We start from the raw sequence: 18,068 nt of genomic DNA on the forward strand, positions 1-18,068 counted from the left end.
GCTCTTCCGATCTCAAGATTTTTTCAATTAAAACAGTGTACCTTGGCTCAAAAAAGGTTGAAAAACACTGCTCTAAGAAGCTCTTTTTATACCCAATCATGTTGTCAATTGACCTAATTAGTGTTAATTGGTCTTCCAGCTGTTTGTGTTCAATTTCCTTTTTCCAGCCACTTATTGCTACCTGTCCAAACTTTTTAGGGATTTGTAGACACTGAAATTTTGAATCAACATATTTTTCCTTTAAAATGTTACATTTACGCAGATTAAACTTTTGATCTGCCATCTATCTTCTATTACGAATAAAATATTGACATTTGCCATCTCCACATCATTGCATTCAGTTTTTATTCACAATTTGTTTAGTGTCCCAACTTTTTTGGAATCCGGTTTGTACTTAATTCTCCTAATATTTCAATTGTATTCTTGTAATATTATGACTTTATTCTCGTAATTAAGAGAATTAGCCTGATCCTTATACTTCGTCGTAGAGTTCATAAATAGAAACTGTAAAACACATTTGTCAAACAAGATGGCCACCCTGAGTTTGCTGACATCACTCTGAACTACAGAGACCCAAGGAGTGCATCTGTGAAAACAGTTCCAATCTTCAAAAACTAAAATTTTGGTTTAATTGTTAAAATTGGTTTATGCCCCAGCCCTCGTTCTGCTGTCCTTTCGGGTTTTACAGCTGCTCTCTTTGCTGCAGGGTGGAGGCGGAGCTTCTGGAGAATGTCCAGCTGTCAGAGAGAGAAACTCAGCAGCGGATTGAGATCCACAGCCTGAAGGTAGAAACTCTGCTTCCAGTTTTATTACCCAGAGAACTCACATCTGCAGGATAGTAACAAATAGCTGCTGGTCAACCTGCAGGTGATGCTGGAGAGGGAGCAGCTGGACAGGCAGAGAGCAGAAGAAGAAGGTGCTGATGCCAGAGAAGCCCTGCAGAAGGTTTGAATGTCCCTGAGTGTTCAGTGGAAGTCAGCTGTTCATTTTAACCCTGTGTTTACTGGTGGTGCCGCTCTCTGTCGCCCCCTGCTGGCGCTCTCTGCTCAGTGCAGGGAGTCCGTGCTGCACCTCTCCTCCTCAGAGACGTTGCTGAAACGGGAGGTGCAGGAGACGCGGGACGCCCTGGACAAGATGTCGGCTCTGAACTCGTCTCTGGCCACAGACAAACGAGATCTGAACATGCAGCTGCTGAAGGTAAAACTCTCTGCTGCCTGGCTCAGAGGCTCCAGGGCAGCTTCCCGTAGCTTCACCACATCTCTCTGGTCATGTTTGTTTCAGCTGGAGACAGAGCTGTCAGACACCCAGTCACAGCTGCAGACTCTGAGGTCAGAGGTCAGCGGTCTGCAGAGAGACATTAAAAGTGTGAGGAGTGAGTGCAGCCTCCTGAGGTGAGTCTCAAGTCCTGGAGAGGAACCTCCACCCTTAGTGTTTTGGTCCGACCAATCAAATCTCTTCAGAGTTCAGTCGGAGACGGACGCTGACGTCATCCATCAGCTGAAGGAGCGACGCTCACACCTGGAGAGAAACTTGGAGGAGAAGGAGAAGGAGCTGGCCTCCCTGGAGGAGGAGAAGAAGACCACAGATCAGCAGCTGGACGAGGTAAACAGGAAACCAGGCTGATGTAGGGCTGGAGAGTCATCCATTAAATCAATTTCATTCTATTCTTAGTTTGGTAGATTTAACTTTTGAAATTTTGGGATTTTTTTCACCAATTCACTCCTTGGGTTTCCATAGTTCAGAGTGATTTCATCTTGTTTGACATGCATATTTTACACTTGTATTTATTTGGAGTTTGAACTCAGGTCAACTCTACAACACAATATTAGTTTCAGGCTAAGATTGTTTTAATTACAAGAATTAAATTGTAATATTTGGAGAAAAAAAGTAGTAATCTTATGAGAATTATGACAGAAAAAATAAAGGAAGAATGTTGAGCATCTTTTGCCATTATACTTAAAAATACTTAATTAACACTTTATAACAATTGATTATCATTAGGAAGATTTTGAAACAACCTTGTATGTTTTTATAAGACAGAAACACACAGGTTGAGGTGGTCGCAATGTTAACTTTTTTCTTATTAAAACAGCTTTTTTCTTGTAACTTTAAGATGTTTATTCAGGTAAAACTGTGTCTTTATTTGCTAGTAAAATTATTAAATTTTCATAATTAAACTAAAATCCTCTCATCCTGGCCCTAATATGCTGTCAGGCAACTCAAAACATTTTTTAAAACAACATCCACTTTCTGAAAATATTTTCGCGTATTTGTATTTTTTTTTTCAGAAGAGAAAGTGAGAAAAATAAATATCGATTAAAATGAGAAAATTGAATCAGATTTTATTTTTAAGCCATGTCTCAAAGCCCCACGCTGATGTGACTCATGTTGACCTGCATCGTGTTTGACGCCTCCTCTGTGCTCCTCAGTTATCCTCCCAGCACACCCTGGTACGTAAGGTGCTAAAGGAGCTGCAGGAACAGCTGTGGAAGACCGAGGAGCAGCTGAATCAGACGGAGAGACAGAAGGAGGAGCTGCTGAGAGAAAGCAAGAAGCTGCAGGAGGAACAGGAAGTTCAGAGGAGATACAAGGAGCAGCTGGAAGAGGAGTTACAGGAGCTGAGGTAGTGAACACACCTGACGTCAGCCTCCTCCTCCTCCTCTTCCTAACAGGAGTGTCTGACCACAGCTCCTCTGCTCCTCCTGCAGGTCCGTGTCGGTGAACCTCCACCTGAAGCTCCGCCTGCAGCAGCAGCAGCTCTCCCAGTCTGAGGTGGACAGATGTCAGCAGAACACACACATCTGTACGCTGCAGCAGGCCAAAGCCATCTTACAGGGTCAGTCAGAGAGAGCACTGCTGTCACTGGTTCATCACATGGGTCAGAGGTCACAGGTCAAAGGTCTAATCAACGGCCAGGAACAAAAACTGAAACTGGATTAAAAAAAGCAGTTAAAGGTCTTCAACATTGGGGCCAGCTGTGCCGGTTGTTAGGAACTTCATGGCATTTTGCTGACTCGGGTCACGACCCCAACGTTGAAGACTTCTGGAATAAAGAATCTGTTTCGAATCAATCTGCTGAAAATCAAAAGTAAGGAATCTGTTCAAGTGAGAGAGAAAGAAATTGAAACTCCTCCTGTAGATTTATTTAGAAAGTTTCAGAGAGGAAAACAGAAAGAAGTCTGGTTGTGATTTAATGTTTCTGTCTGTCTGAAGGTGAGATCGAGTGTCTGAGAGGAGAACTGCAGCGAGAGACGGCAAGAAGAGAAGATGAGAGGGAGAAAAGGGAAAGAATGTTGGAGGAAAAGAGAGAGTTGAATGTAGAAATGGAGAGGCTGACGGAGGAGGTGAAGGAGCTGCAGACCAGGTGGACGGAGGAAGACGCCAAGAGGAAGGAGGAAGAGGAGTCGTGGCAGAAAGAAAGAGAAGTTCTGAACAAAGAGCTCGGCATGAGAGATGGAGAGGTGGAGGCCCTGAGGAGGCGCGCCGAGGGACTGATGAAGGAGGTGGAGGAGAGGCAGAGAGAGGTGGAGAAACTGAGGGAGGAGGTGGCAGAGGGAGAGACTGAGATCAGCTTCACGATGGAGAGACTGCAGAGAGTCGAGGTAGAGAAGGACAAACTGGAGGAGCAAGCGAAGAGGAAAGAGGTCAGTCTAGAAGAGGAGGAGGTGAAGAGGAGAGAGGAGGAGAACCAGAGGGATTTAGAGACGGAGGCTCTGTGCGAACGGATCGAGAAGCTGGAAACAGAAAAGAAAACAATGGAGGAAGAGCTCTGTCAGCTGAGGAGTGAGGAGGAGGAGAGGCAGAGAGAGAGAGCTGTGGCGGATGAGGAAATCAGCAGGCTGAGAAAAGAAATCTCCTTTTTACAGGGGGAGGAGAGGAGACGGAGGGAGAAACAGCAGGAGGAGAAGGAGGAGCTGGAGGAGCAGCTGAAAGAGAAAGTAGGGGAGGTGGAGCTCCTGAAGGTGAGGCTGAACGTGGCTCAGGAGGAGTATGAAGAGATGAAGGAGGAGGTGGAGAAGAGGGAGCGCGGCCTGGAGCGACAGATCAGTGCCGTCAGGGACCGAGAGGAGGAGGTGGAGGAGTTGAAGGAGAGCCTGAGGCTGACTGAGGAGCAGAAGGAAGAAGGAGAACGGGAGCGGCAGGCAGTCTGCCACAAACTGAAGCAGAAGGAGGCGCAGGAGGAGCAACTGGAGGCTCTGCTGACAGAGACTCAGGCACTCCTCGAAAAGGAGAAGCAAGAAAGAGGAGAAAAAGAGAAAACGATAACCTTCCTGGGCAAGGAGCTGCAGGAGGCTCAGGCTGAGAGAGAGGGAGCAAATAAGAGGGTCAGAGAGAAGGAGGAGGTCTGTGAGCAGCTGCAGGAGGAGGTCAGGATGTGGGAGCAGACATTAGAGCACCGTGATAAGGAGGTGAAAAAGCTCCAGAAAATCAATAATGAGCTACAAGAGGCGGTGCAGAAGCTGACAGGAGTGTTAGAGGAGAGAGAGGAGGAGTGGAAGGAGAAGGGAAATGTGAGGGTGAAAGAGGAGAAAAAGCTCAACAAGGTCATGAAAGAGCAACAAGAGGAGGTGCAACAGCTAAAGGCTGCACTGGAGGAGAAGGAGGAGGAGGTGAGGGAGTGGAAGGAGAAGGCAGAGCTGAGTGGGAAGGAGGAGAAAAAACTCAACAAGATAGTTAAGGAGAGAGCAGAGGAGGTGAAGCAGCTGAGGGCCACACAGGAGGAGGTGGAGGTGCTGAAGGAGAGCCTGAGGCAGACTGAGAAGGAGAAGGAGGAAGGAGAACGGGAGCGGCAGGCGGTCTGTCACAAACTGAAAGAGAAAGAGGTGCAGGAGGAGCAGTTGGGGGCTCTGCTGATAGAAACTCAGGCACTCCTCGAGAAGGAGAAAGGAGAAAAAGAGAAAATGATCTCCTCCCACAGCAAGGAGCTGAAGGAGGCTCAGGCCAATAAAGAGGGAGCAAATAAGAAGGTCAGAGAGAAGGAGGAGGTCTGCGAGAGGCTGCAGGAGGAGCTGAGGAGGTGGCAGCAGACAGCAGAGCACAGTGATAAGGAGGTGAAAAAGCTGCAGAAGATCAATAAGGAGCTACAAGAGGTGGTGCAGGAGCTGACGGTCACGCTAGAGGAGAGAGAGGAGGAGTGGAAGGAGAAGGCAGAGGCGAGCTCCAAGGACGAGAGAAAGCTCTACAGGGTCATCAAGGAGCGACAAGAGGAGGTGCAGCAGATGAAGGCAGCGCTGGAGGAGAAGGAGGAGGAGGTGAGGGAGTGGAAGGAGAAGGCAGACATGAGTTTAAAGGAGCAGAAAAAACTCAACAAAGTTGTTAAAGATAGAGTAGAGGAGGTGAAGCAGCTGAGGGCAACACTGGAGGAGAGGGAGGAGGAGGTGAGAGAGGGGGAGAGGTGTAGAAGGATTGAGGAGGAGAAGAGCAGGAGGAATGAGGAGAAGGTGAAGGAAGTGGTGCAGCAACTGGAGAAAGAGAAGGAGGTGCTGAACACAGTGAGGGAGGCGAGGAGGAGGATAGAGGACAGACTGGAAGCAAAGGAGAAGGAGGCGAAGGAGCAAGAAGGGAAGCTAAAAGAAATGGAGGAACAGAGTAATGTTCTAAGAATGAAAGAGGAGAAACTGAGAAGACTGGAGGAGGAACTGAGGGAGGTGAAAGAGGAGCAAAAGGAGCAACTGTTAGCTGAGAAAGAGCTTCATCTGGAGGCAGAGAGGAGGAGATCCAGACTGATAGAGCTGGAGGAGGAGAAGGCAGGACTGCTGGTGGAGCTACAGAGTAAGGAGATGGAGGTGACAGGTCTTACAGAGGAGGTGCAGAGGAAGACAGAGGAGCTATCTGAGCTCAGAGAGGAGGTCCAAAGAAAGCAAATAGAGAAGGAGGAGGAGCTGAGATCAAGAGAGGAGGAGTGGAGGTCAAAGGAGCTGATGAGTATCATGAAGGCACAGGAGGAGGAGAGACACATGGAGAAGCTCCAAGAGGAGCTGATTAAGAGTAAAAGGGAGGTGTCTAAACTGAGAGAAGACCTGTATAAGGAGGAAAGAGAAAAGGAGGAGAAGCAGGAGCAGCTGAGGAGCTTTGAAAAGGATATGGCCGCTCTCAGAGAGGAGATGCAGAGGGAGAGGAGACGAGAAAAGGAGGAGAGGAGACTGATGGAGGAGATTGATAAGAATTTCAGAGAGGAGATTCAAAGAAAGCAAAAAGAGCAGGAGGCGGCCCATGAAGCAGCGCGGGAGGAGCTTAGAAGGAGGGAGGAGGAGTGGATGTCAAAGGAGCTGGTGATCAACCAAATAGCGCAGGCGGAGAGGAGGCAGATGGAGGAGGTACTGGAGGAGCTGATAAGTAGCAAAAGGGAGGTGTCTGCACTAAGAGACGAGATGAATAAGGAGCAAAGAGAAAATCAGGAGAAATTGAGGACGTTTGAGGAGGAGGTGACAATTCTCAGAGAGGAGGTGATTAGAGAGCAGAAGGAAAAGGAGGAGAAGCAGGAGAAGCTCCGAATATTTGAGAAGGAGGTGTCTGAACTCAAAGAGGAGCTGGTGAAGGAACTCCAGGAGGGGGAGAAAATCCGAGATGAACTGATGAAGAGGAAGGAGGAGGTGGAGGAAGAGGTTAGGACAACCAAGGATGCATTAAAACTGCTCACTGAGGAGGTGAAAAAAGAGAAGGAGCAGATGAAGGAGAAGTTAACAAGGACAGAGATGGAGGTGGGGACTGTAAAGGAGGCCCACAGGAGGAGTGAAGAGGAGGTGTCACTGCTCAAAGAGGAGCTCCAGAAGGAGCAGCAGGAGAAGCTGGAGATGCAAGAGAAGCTGAAGAAAAGTAGAGAAGACGTCTCGGATCTTAAAGAGGAAGCAAAGAAGGAGCGCCAGGGGAGGGAGGAGGCGCAGGAGGAATTGAGAGGTGTTCAGCAGAACGTGGAGGTGAAGGAGGAGAGCCTGAGCTCCCTGCGGAGTCAGGTACACAAACAACCCAGGGAGGAGGAGGAGATGCTGAGGAGGTGAAATCCATTCAGGGTTTCTAGCTAAGTCTGGTGGTCGGGGCGCTGGGCGGTCCGCCATGTTTTTAAGTTAAAAAATGATAAAAGTTAAAAGGAAATTTTAAAATATGACGAGATAACTACAGTAGAGTATGCGCAACATACAACTTAGTCTTAACAAAGGCAAACACAAAAATTCAATTAAAATAATTTTTTTTTTTTCCCCTAAAGTTAAATCACAATTAAATAATCAGCAAGTGGATCTTTAACGGAACATCAATCAACTTTACAGTATTTACCTTTAGGTCCCAAAATGGTTCACCTTATAAAACTATGACGCGTCAAAAAACTATTGAACACATCACAATTTTTCATCTATCCATCCATTGTCTAACACCCTTGTCCCTTAGTGAGGTCAGGAGGTGCTGGTGCCTCTCCAGCTAACGTTCCGGGCGAGAGGCGGGGTCACCCTGGACAGGTCGCCAGTCGCCAGACAAACAACCATGAACACACACACACTCACACCTAGGGACAATTTAGAGAAACCATTTAACCTGACAGTCATGTTTTTGGACTGTGGGAGGAAGCCGGAGTACCCGGAAAGAACCCACCATGCACAGGGAGAACATGCAAACTCCATGCAGAAAGATCCAGGACCTACTTGCTGCAAGGCAACAGCTCTACCAACTGTGCAGCCCATTTTCAAACATGCCTCCATGTCCCAGATTCCACCAAATCTGCAGTGAAAGTGTTAGTGGTGGTGATTTTCTTAACAGGAAGAAGGGCTTTAAATCATGTTCTGCTCAAGGCACCGTACAACACCGGACCAGCTTTGGTCACATTTAAACAAGTAACAAAAAATCTAAAATGGGTAATGATAAGTATTTATATGCTTAACAAAATTTTCTTAGGATAAAATATTCACTGTATTTTTTTGTATGAAGTATTTTCTTTTTTTTAGTATGCTGCTGCATACAGGATTTTGATTTACTGGTTGAGATTGGTTGTTATTTATCCAAACCAATGCAGTATTTACAAAAAACACGGAATGAAAAGGCCTGTTGATGTAAATGATGTGGTTCATTTACATCAACTTTATGAAGTTGCAGTGCAGACACAGACCCAAGCACTTATTGAGCGAGCATGTGAAACATAAATGCACACACCACACATCATTCTTCATTCACAAAGATACATGCGCTCATATTCTCACTGAACACTTAACACAAACCTTTAAAAACACAACTATGTTCACAATTTGTGTTGAGCTTTTGTACTTGATACTTACTTTGACGGTAGAGGTGAACCTGCTCTGCAAGATCACCTTTCAAATCACACAGTTTGAGTGAAAGGCGGCCACCTGGGACAGGTGCACAGCCCCGGCTTCTGCTATTTTCAATGTATCAACAAACCCATCTTTGTCACCACTGTTACTGGTGTATTAAAAAAAACCTATTTAAAATGAATCAACAAGCAACGTTAAGCCTGGTGGGAGCCAAGCCAAGCCAGGCGGCCTGCCAGGCTTGTGATACTCTGGTTTCTGTTTCAGATGTGGAATCTGAGCCTGAGCCAGCAACAAGCTCAGAAGGAGTTGAAGGAGAAGGAGGAGCAGAACCAGGAGCTGAAGGATGGGCTTAGGGTGGCCCTGAAGGAGATGTCCCAGCTGGAGGTTCTCCTGAAGGTACAGTGACTCCTGCTGGACAGGGTGACAGTCTAAGGTCATCATGTTTGACCTGTCTGTGAATCCTTAAAAAGTCTATCATTTATTTACCTAAAATGAATACCTTTAAATGGATTAAGTTCATTTTTGAAAAGTAAGTTAGCCTTATTATTTTAATCACGTCTTAAATTATGCCTTAACACAAATATTTAAATAGATAGTCTATGTATTTTTTACATAGCTAACTAGCTAGCTTTTTCCATCTTTTTCAGTGCAAACTTATTGACAAAGTTCGTACATTTCTATAGAGGTACAAGTCTTACATTTCATTCACAATGGTCTTAAAAAATCTTAAATTTGAGTTTGTGAAACCTGCAGAAACCCTGTTTATCTCTTTGACTCCTCGCGTAGGAGAGCCACACTGAGGGGGAACGGCTGAAGACCGCCCTGATGGAGATGAAGAAGGAGATGGACAGAATCAGAGAGGAGAGTCAGAAGGTGGCCATTGAGGAGCTGGATAAGCAAGGAGAGCTGGAGGAGCTGCGAGCCAAAGTTAAGAGCCTGAAGAGGAGAAAAAGTGAGATGTTAGAGGAGCTGGACAACGCAGAGAAGAGGAGGAAGGAGGCTGAGAAGAAGTGGAAGAGTCGAGTGGAAGAGGTGGAGAAAGAGCAGATGGTGAAGCTGAACGCTCTCAATACAGAAGTCCAGATACTGCGGAGGAAACAGGAGGAGGTGGAGACAGAGTGGAGGTCCAGGGTGGAAAAGAAGGAGATGGAGGTAGAGAAAGCAAGAATGGAGGTGCAAGAGAGCCAAACCGAGCTGAACAAGTGCAAAGCCTTGACAGAGGAGCAGAAGAATCAGCTCTACATACTGACTCAGAGCAACAAGCAGCTGGAGGCAGACAGGGACCGGGTCCGAATGGCCCTGGAGCGGACAGAGTCAGCCATGATTGGCTACAGGGAGAGAGTGCACCAACAGGAGCAGAACCCCGGGGCGGTTCCTCAGTCAGAGGAGGTCAGTGCAGCGTCTGATTGGTTGGGTTAAGGGCAGGTGACCTCTGTCGTTACACGCTTACACCTGGCTGTCCTGATTGACCTTGAGAGAAATGTGTGTCCTCAGAGTGACAGACTGTTGATCCTGCAGCACCAGGTGGCTGAACTGGAGCTGAACCAAAAACGGATGGACAAGAAGAATTCCCGTCTGGAAAGCCTGAAAGACAAGCTGAAGAAAGACAGAAGTGTTCTCAAAGACACGTTGAAACAGGTGCCCACCCTCATCTCCACCATTAGCACTTTAACCCAGGGCTCTTAATGGAGCTCTTGGTTTTCCATTCTAGGAATGTAAACTGAAATTGAGGCACAAGGGTGCATTTATTCTGGAGTTAATTTAATACATACAGGCTTCAGTTCATATATAAACCCACTCTAATATTTTTTAAATGTCTTTTAGTAAGTTTAATTTCGACATCACAATATTTCCTTTTTTTGTTTATTTTTTGGAGACATTAATAACTGGTGTTGAAATTGTCACCCCCTCCAGGCCTAAAGTTACAGATTTTACTGGACCTTTTTTAAAAAGTTGCAGTCAGTGATGAGTGAATTTTCATTAATAGTTGCGATTGCAACTTCCTGAAGAGACTGACTGGTGAGCAGCTCACAGCAGGCTGGAATGTTGTTCCTGTAGCTCCTGACCAGTTTCCTGTCGTTTGAGGGCGGCGGTTCATGTCTGTGATGAGTGGATGGAAACTTCCAACCACAGTTTCACAAACACAGATACTAAAAGTCCTGCTTTGATGTGTTTTGTGGTTTTTGTAAATTTGTGGGCCTTTTGTCTGTCAGGTGGAGGAGGAACGATCGAGGCTCCAGCAGCAGCTTTCTCTCAGCTCCAGGACTCAGGCGAGACAGGTGAGTCTGTGTGACGAGGCTTCTCAGGTAAGCAGCTGCGACTCCGTGTGATTAACAGGTGTGTGTGGTGGTGTGTGTTCAGTCATCTGAGAACACCGCTGACGTGGACCGCACCGTGAGGGAGCTGGAGGACCAGGTGAGATCACCACAGAAGAAGAGTTTTAATGTTTTGATTGGTCAGGTGGATGCTGATGATGTCATCATGTCTGCACATTCAAGGTGAATCGTCTCCGCATCTCGCTGGCGGTGGAGCAGGAGCAGAAGGCGGAGTTTATTGAGCAGTCGTCCAGAAACAGCGAATGGCTGCTCTCGATGAGGCAGGACCTGAACAATTCGCTGGACGCCGTCTCACGCCGTCCAATCCCAGCAGTCCTGGAGTCTGAGACGCAGCGATTGGACCGCAGCTTGAGGGAGGAGGACCTTAGGTTGTCTCTGAGCCAATCATAGCACACGACCAAAAAGACTTCATATCTGAGCAGCTTAGATTTCTGATTGGACAGATTCTGCCTACAGGGAGTCGTTATTTAACGTTGACCAATCAGACGAGACCAAACATTACAGCTAACGAACTCTCACCTGAATACTTGTTGGGTTTTTTTTTTGTTTGTTTATTTTAAATGTTATTTATTTTTTTGTAAGCAGCTCAATAAACCAAAGGTTTTATAAGTGAGGATGTTTGTGGTTTTCATTTTTTTTGTGTTAGTAAGTGAATCCATCAAATTCAGGTTTGAACTCAAACTTTCAGCTCATTCAGGAAGTGTGCAGACATCACCACCAAACTGGGTCCAGTTCTCATCCCAGTTCTCAACTGGTTTAGTTTCCCTCAGTAAACAATGGTTCCTCTGATTCTGGTCCATTCTTGGTGACCACTGACGGGTCTTTCAGCACCGGACCGACTCAATGTTCTGATTCAGTTACTCATACTCAAAAACAAAAAAAAGCTAAGTTCAGGATCCCATCATCATGTTTGTTCAGCTTTAATTAAATTTTTTCTGTTGTCCTAAAACCCCAAACCAATATTTTGCTTTTCCGAAATTATATCAACAGTTTTATCCACATCTTTAACCTACATGTGGTCATTTATAATATTTTGACCTAATAGTGGGTTTCTTAATTGTTTGTCTTTTGTAAAGTTTTAAAATGTGTTTTATCAGCTGAATGTGACCATGGATGACTGAACGATCTCAAACTGCAGCTTCCTCTGCAGCACAGACCCAAACGTTTGATACAAACCTGTTTTTTGTCTGCAGCTGGAAACATCTGTCCCAGTCCCAACAACACAGAACATTTTTGTTTTGTTTCCAGTTTCCTGCATCGTGAATCATCAGAGTGAAAAGAGAAGCTCCACCTGAGACCAGAGCCTAACCTCCTGCCAGCAGCTGCAGCTGGTTCATGTCTGCTGGTGTTAGACACAGACTCCTACGGAAGAGCATTGGGGCCTAAAAACAAAAAGAATTCTGGCTTTTTATCTCAGAATTCTGATTTTAAAAGGCCATTCTTAGGTGTACGGCAATTATTACCACATGAAAATGGTCGCGTAATGATCTTTCTATTTTATATATTTTGTGAACATGCACTTTGTCCCCCGTGAAATCCAGTCCCAATTTTTTTGGGAAGATTTACTAGATTTTGTCCGTAAACAATTTAAATAAATTTGAGACTGAGATTAAAATCAGAATGGATCAGAATTCTACATCATTGTAGTATGCCTATTATAATTTTTTTAAGTATATTTCTGCCAAAAAAAATTTAAATATTGATCTCAGATATTTTCTAGAAAAAAACTTGGAAATTTCTGAGTTTCAAGTCAATTGTTTTGACTTGGAACTCAGAATATTTTTAACTTTTCAAAGTCAGAAATTTCCAAGTTTATTGTACTAGAAAATAACAGATTAATCTCAAATTATGAGTTTTTCCTAGCAAAATTTTGATCTTTCAAATTCAAAAATGTCCGTGTTTTCTCTAGAAAATTTCTTGGATTAATAACATTTCTGAATTTTTTTTCTTACAAATGTCACCCTTGTCCTTATTTTTTTCTGGAAAATTTCTGAGTTTTTTTTTTTTAACGGAGATTCAGCCCTATTTTTTCTATTTACAATGGTCCTAATACGCAGTCGTAGAATTCTTATTTTAAAAGTCAGTATTTATTTATTTTTCCGTTACCCTATTCCAAGTCAGTAGAGTTCGGTTCTGGTTCCTCATGTCTTCATTGTGCGTTGATGTGTTTACAGTGTGTTTTCTGTGTGTGTGTGTGTGTGTGTGTGTGTGTGTGTGTGTGTGTGTGTGTGTCACTGAGCGCAGTGTTTGTTTATGGAAGGCAGATGTCTCTCTGTCACTCAGCTCGCTGATAATCCTCGTCTATTTTTACCTCCGTCGCCCCTCCTCGCTGTTCCAGCCCCGCTTCCCCTCGCACCACTCCGGTTCCACTTTCAGCCAGAAAGCGTTTGGACCGGCAGCACCGAGCCTCAGGTACCGTGTTCCATGTGTTCTGCGTGGGTTTCAGGCCTCGGACTGTTTAAAGTTTTGGGTTTGTTGCGTTCAGTAGCGGCTCCAGCAGCTGTAAGCGGATCTTAGTGATAATTAACTGGAATCTCAGTTTACATGTAATAAATGACACCAGCTGCAGGCCTGTAACATAGATATGTGGGATCATAAATGTTAAACAAATATAGTTTAAAGCGAGATTAGGATAAATGTTGCTACATAATAATCAGTTTTTATTTTATGTCGTTAATATTTTCTCAGAAAAACAGATTTTATTGCGTTATTGTTATTAGAGAGGCAACTTAAGATCCAACAGGATGCTGCTTTACTTCCTCTGAGCTCTGTCGCCATGGTAACTGATGCTGCACACCTGGCCAGAGTAGCTCAGTCCAGCAGGCATGTAAACAAACTAGAAAAAGCTTGAATGAAGTCTGATCTGATCGTATTTAAGACTAAAACTGAAGATGTTATAACTTTTTGAGGTCTTGCAGGAATCCTGTGACTGATCTCAATGTGTTTGACTTTTACTGGGAAGTAATTCTCAGAGGGATATATGTGCAGATGGGAATGCACATATATGGAGCCCAAAACAGGTTAAATATGTTAAAACATGACCTGGGACTGATTTTCTGCTCTAAATTTTCACATTATTTCATTGCTTCTTCTGTTGGTAAGTGTATAGTGTCTGGTTAGATGCATATACTTTCATCAGATTTTGAGAATTATAAATATTTTTCTGTGGCAGGAGAAAGATTTGTGGGAACATCATTTCACAAACTAAAGCAGCAGGAAGCAGTCCTGAAATTGTAATTTATTTATTTATTTTTTAACAATTTCCCACAAAATCAGTGCAACTTTTACTTTTTAAGATTCTTATTCTGTGCGTTTCTGTAGGAGATTCTGGCAACAGTGTTTAAAAACCAACCAAGAACCGGAGATACTGGGAAACTGGTTCTGGTTTAGTCTGACTTCAACTGCAGACAGACTGCAAATATTGGAGCAAAAACAAGAAACGAGGATGGATGTTTGAAGTACAAACTAACAGGAATCCAAGGAGAAAGAGAAGAATATTTTTATTCTCTTCAACCAGCAACAGACTGGTTTCAGTGTTTCCTCATGACGACTGAGAAAACAGAAGAAAGTGAAGAGACATGTGGACGTCAGAGACAAGAGGACAGCAGCAGCAAAGCGTCCTTCACGACTCTGAGCTCCATCGCCATCCAGGCCGGCCGGACCCAGATTGTTGCTTCTGTCCTCCAGGTAACAGAAATACAGACATTCATGGTCCAATTAATGTCCTTTAATTTATATACAGAGACGAGTTAAAATACAACAAATCAGGGAGAAAAACCTTCATCTAATGTTTCCAAAATCTAAATAATTGGACAAATTATATCTGAAGTTGTTACTAATCATTCACTTTCTTAGTTTAGGTTTAATATGAGTTTAAAGTTTTAAAAATATAAACGGACTGTAAAGTAACATACTTAAAGGATAAAAATGTTCAGCTTTTAAAACACAAAATTCCTAAACTATGACTATAAACTCCACAGTATAAATACTCAATAAATAATTGTTCCACTGAGGCTCATTTGTCAGATTAAAATAACCTTTAACAGTTCTTAGTTTTCATTAAGCCCACATTTCTGTTTTAAAATGTTTTTTTATTATTTTCAGTAGTTTTAAGTGGAAAATAATCATAATAAGTTGACAAACAGGCTTGAAAACAATTCAGTTATAAACTGACTGACTATAACTCTAGTATTAAAATATAAAAAAGGAAAGAAGAAAAACCTGAATATTCTTGCTGTGTAATGTAAAACCCATCAAATTAAAGACAGTTTTAATTTTGATTTCTAAATATTAATACTGTTGTCTGAAAAGTCACGTTAGCTCAAGCTTTAAAACATTAAACTCATTTGCTGAATGACCATAAGCCTCTTGGTACGAACTATCAGCACGTTTCCTGAAAGCCTGAATTAGTTTGGTTATTTTTATAAAATAAAACTATTAACTGACAGACCAGTCCACCTTAAATCTGTTAGCTTGCAGTGTGTTTTTAGATCCGAGTTAAATAAAGCATCTGGCTGACTCACAGTTTTAAATGTTAAAATCTATTGGCTGTCAGGCTGTGAATTTAGATAATTAAAAATATATTTGCTGATAATTTTAGAGCAGAGTTTAGAGAATGAAAGCAAGACTGAAAGCATTTTGCTTTAAATGAAACGATACAAAACAGTTTTTGTTGGTTTGTTTAAACATTAAAACATTTTATCTGGCAAAGCATTAAATAAAGTCTTTAGCTGACAGAATATATTAATTTACTGAGAACTGAAACTTCTTTTAGTGGGGAGTTTAAACGTTAAAATGTTTTAACTGAGTAGATTTTTTAGTTTATAATGTTTTAAACAATTAAAAATGAGTTTCTGACATTAGAGCTATTAGCTGAAAGGTTGTTTTCTCTGGGTCCCTGTGGAGGTCATGTAGACCAACACTGTCGCTCCACGTGCCACTTCCTGTTTTAGCTCCAGGTCAGCTGTGTGTGCGTGCGTGCGTGTGTGTGTGTGTGGGTGTTAACACCATCTCCCTGTGTCTGTTTTTGGACAACATGCCAGAGATACCGTATCAAGGGAGGAATGCTCCAACACAAACACTCGTGCAGAGATTCAGAGTCAGACCGCAGCGTCTCAGATTCGCAGCTGATAAAGCTTCATATTGATACTGATTTCTGATCCGTACATAAAATATTTCTGTTGCCTCGCAACAAGAAGATCTGATTTCTGATTCCTTGTTCTCTGTTCATAATGGCAGCATGTTGTAGTAGCTCTGTTAGTTCTGATCTGTCCTTTATCTAAACTTTTGTTCATAATTATTTTTTTATTTTAAGGGCCCACAGCTAAACATTTTTTAAAATTATATAATTATATTATTTATTTGTTTATTTATTAGGTTTTACATTTATTTCTTCAGTTAATAAGACGACTCTGTATGTCTTTCTATAAAATGAACATGATTCTTTGGGGGGTTCAAGCACTTTTCAAGAGGGGGCCTTGGCTCCCTTGCCCCCGCCCTGGGATCACCCCTGGATTGTTTGGATTCCCACTGGCTCTGGATGCTGTTTAGCTGGAAGGGTTTTTGCTCTTACTTTTTAACTTTTGTACAGTTGTTATGATTTGTATTGTAACCATGGCAACAAACAGCCAATTATCATCTCAAAAGTTCAAATATATTTGAACTATGACCCTAAATCCCAGAAGAGTTGAAAAGAAAGCTTAATGGATGCAGAGCAGAGAAATAGAAAGTTCAAACCAACTCTGTCCTCTACTCATCCCCTACTCCAACATCTCTCTGCCTGGGCTTCTAACTGTAAGGTCAGATGGAGATTTAAAGAGAAACAGGACAGAGTTTTTCCTGATTTTCTTTTTTTTTTTTATCAAAAACTTTACAGTCAAACTACAGATAAACATATCAACATGGAATAACTTGTTAAACAGTTTCAATATAAAATGAAACATGTAGATTAATAAATTCTTAACTTTTAATTTGACATGAAGAACAAACATTTTTTTTGGTTCTGATTTGGACCGGATGATATTATGTGTTTTGTTTGTTTGGTCTTTATTTTTTGGGATTTTATTATTCCAGCCAATAGTCAGTATTAAAGAAGAAGTTGACACTAGTCATGAATAAAATGTCTCTGGCTTGTGTTTGCAGAGCGGCTCTCTGATCCACCTCCAGCTGGTCCAGTTCCAGCCTGGACTCTGTGAGATCGGATCGGACCGGGAGGAAAACCACATCCTGATCCAGGAGCAGCAGCAGCTGCTGGAGAAACTTCAGGTCCACAAGGACTCACACACTCTGATCGAGGCGCTCTGCCTCTCTGTTGGGGATAAAAGATATCGATTAATGAGTTAATCTAAAGTTGATTGGTCTCATACATCGACAAACGATTAATTGATAAGCGGCCATTTCTTAAAAACCTGAATTTTCTCTGTGATCAAGAGGATGTCGACCGTTTTTACACAAAAGGGCACAATTCTTCATAATATGCTGAATTTTTATAAAGCATATTGTTGAATGTTAATATTTTGTATCAGTTGTACGAAATACTGACTGAATAAACAGAAAGTTGTAGTTTTCTCACCTTACTAATCTTAAAAATATATATAAAGTAAATCAAAACAAGAACCTCTAATATCTCTGGATAGAAAAATGAAACTTGAAAAGAATGAAATAAGAGAAAAACTTTATCTCCCATAAACAGAGAGATATTAATACAGAAGTAGCATCTATTGCTTGAATGAACGTTAAAACTTCGCTCCATGAAGTGCATTGACTCACGACAGCCCTTAAAATCAACCTCGCTTTAGCATCATGTTGTTTTTCCTTATTACAATTTATCTCTATTATTCTCTCCGCTTATCTTTCGTCACATATCCTCACTTTTCTATCACATCAGTAAGTTTTTAATCAACCGTATTAAGTGCATTTGAACGCACACCTGTCTCTGCTGTTCTAGTCTGGCCGCCATCTTTATTTCTTTGTAAGAACGGCTCCGGTTAATGATGATCAGCAGTGCCCTCTGCTGGATGGCGGCCAAACTACAGCATTAAAATCTAAAAACGGATGTTATTAGTTAAGGAATTTGGACTAATTTTAATATAGTAAACCATTAATCAACAATTACTTATTAGCAATCTTACTATTGATATGTTAATATGTTATTGCAGAAGCATGAGCCTGAAGTGTTGGCTATGGTGGAAAAGAAACACCAGGAGAAACTGAGGATGAGGAGGGATGCAAGGAGGAAGCAGGAGGAAATGGAGGAGTTGACCGAGGCGATGAAGGCGTCTCTGAGGGAGGGATGGTCGCTGCTTCTCCGACTGCTGGAGAGACGACTGGACGTCCTGAAGCAGGCTTCAGATTTCTTTTGCCGAGTGATGGAGGTGAAGAGGGATGAAGAGGAGGGTCTTAAAGAGACAGTAACAAAAAAAAAAAAAAAAAAAAAAAGGGTCCCAATGTTTGAAAAACATAAAAAAATGCTCCA

At 42.7% G+C, this 18,068-nt stretch overlaps 2 protein-coding genes and 1 long non-coding RNA gene across 10 annotated transcripts in view; 2 read left to right on the forward strand and 1 right to left on the reverse strand.

The window, feature by feature from the left end:
* Positions 1–11,208, forward strand: part of LOC106954025 (trichohyalin) — a 21,384-nt gene extending 10,176 nt beyond the window's left edge. For 3 of the 5 annotated variants that reach the window (XM_015043223.1, XM_015043222.1, XM_015043225.1), the window contains 14 exons: positions 707–785; positions 868–945; positions 1,051–1,197; positions 1,282–1,391; positions 1,461–1,602; positions 2,430–2,623; positions 2,709–2,836; positions 3,214–6,953; positions 8,523–8,654; positions 9,045–9,647; positions 9,753–9,896; positions 10,472–10,537; positions 10,620–10,673; positions 10,757–11,208. In XM_015043223.1, coding sequence (XP_014898709.1) covers positions 707–785; positions 868–945; positions 1,051–1,197; positions 1,282–1,391; positions 1,461–1,602; positions 2,430–2,623; positions 2,709–2,836; positions 3,214–6,953; positions 8,523–8,654; positions 9,045–9,647; positions 9,753–9,896; positions 10,472–10,537; positions 10,620–10,673; positions 10,757–10,984 — 5,845 coding nt within the window. In that variant the 3' untranslated portion in view covers positions 10,985–11,208. The remainder of the gene's footprint in view (positions 1–706; positions 786–867; positions 946–1,050; positions 1,198–1,281; positions 1,392–1,460; positions 1,603–2,429; positions 2,624–2,708; positions 2,837–3,213; positions 6,954–8,522; positions 8,655–9,044; positions 9,648–9,752; positions 9,897–10,471; positions 10,538–10,619; positions 10,674–10,756) is intronic. The other 2 variants (XM_015043224.1, XM_015043226.1) reach the window with 2 other exon arrangements.
* Positions 11,209–12,681: 1,473 nt separating this feature from the next.
* Positions 12,682–18,068, forward strand: part of ccdc141 (coiled-coil domain containing 141) — a 24,376-nt gene continuing 18,989 nt past the window's right edge. For all 4 annotated transcript variants that reach the window (XM_015043248.1, XM_015043251.1, XM_015043250.1 and 1 more), the window contains exons 1-4: positions 12,682–13,006; positions 13,916–14,281; positions 16,736–16,858; positions 17,752–17,967. In XM_015043248.1, coding sequence (XP_014898734.1) covers positions 14,138–14,281; positions 16,736–16,858; positions 17,752–17,967 — 483 coding nt within the window. In that variant the 5' untranslated portion in view covers positions 12,682–13,006; positions 13,916–14,137. The remainder of the gene's footprint in view (positions 13,007–13,915; positions 14,282–16,735; positions 16,859–17,751; positions 17,968–18,068) is intronic.
* LOC106954031 (uncharacterized) overlaps positions 16,620–18,068 on the reverse strand; it is a 5,032-nt gene continuing 3,583 nt past the window's right edge. Inside the window, exons 2-3 of the long non-coding RNA XR_001426291.1 lie at positions 17,856–17,991; positions 16,620–16,901 (exon numbers count right to left, since the gene is read on the reverse strand). This is a non-coding gene — a long non-coding RNA (uncharacterized LOC106954031). The remainder of the gene's footprint in view (positions 16,902–17,855; positions 17,992–18,068) is intronic.

The sequence above is a fragment of the Poecilia latipinna genome, unplaced genomic scaffold (assembly GCF_001443285.1).
Source record: "Poecilia latipinna isolate Pla-1442-1.1 unplaced genomic scaffold, P_latipinna-1.0 Scaffold622, whole genome shotgun sequence".
In the NCBI taxonomy this organism is placed as follows: Eukaryota; Metazoa; Chordata; class Actinopteri; order Cyprinodontiformes; family Poeciliidae; genus Poecilia; species Poecilia latipinna.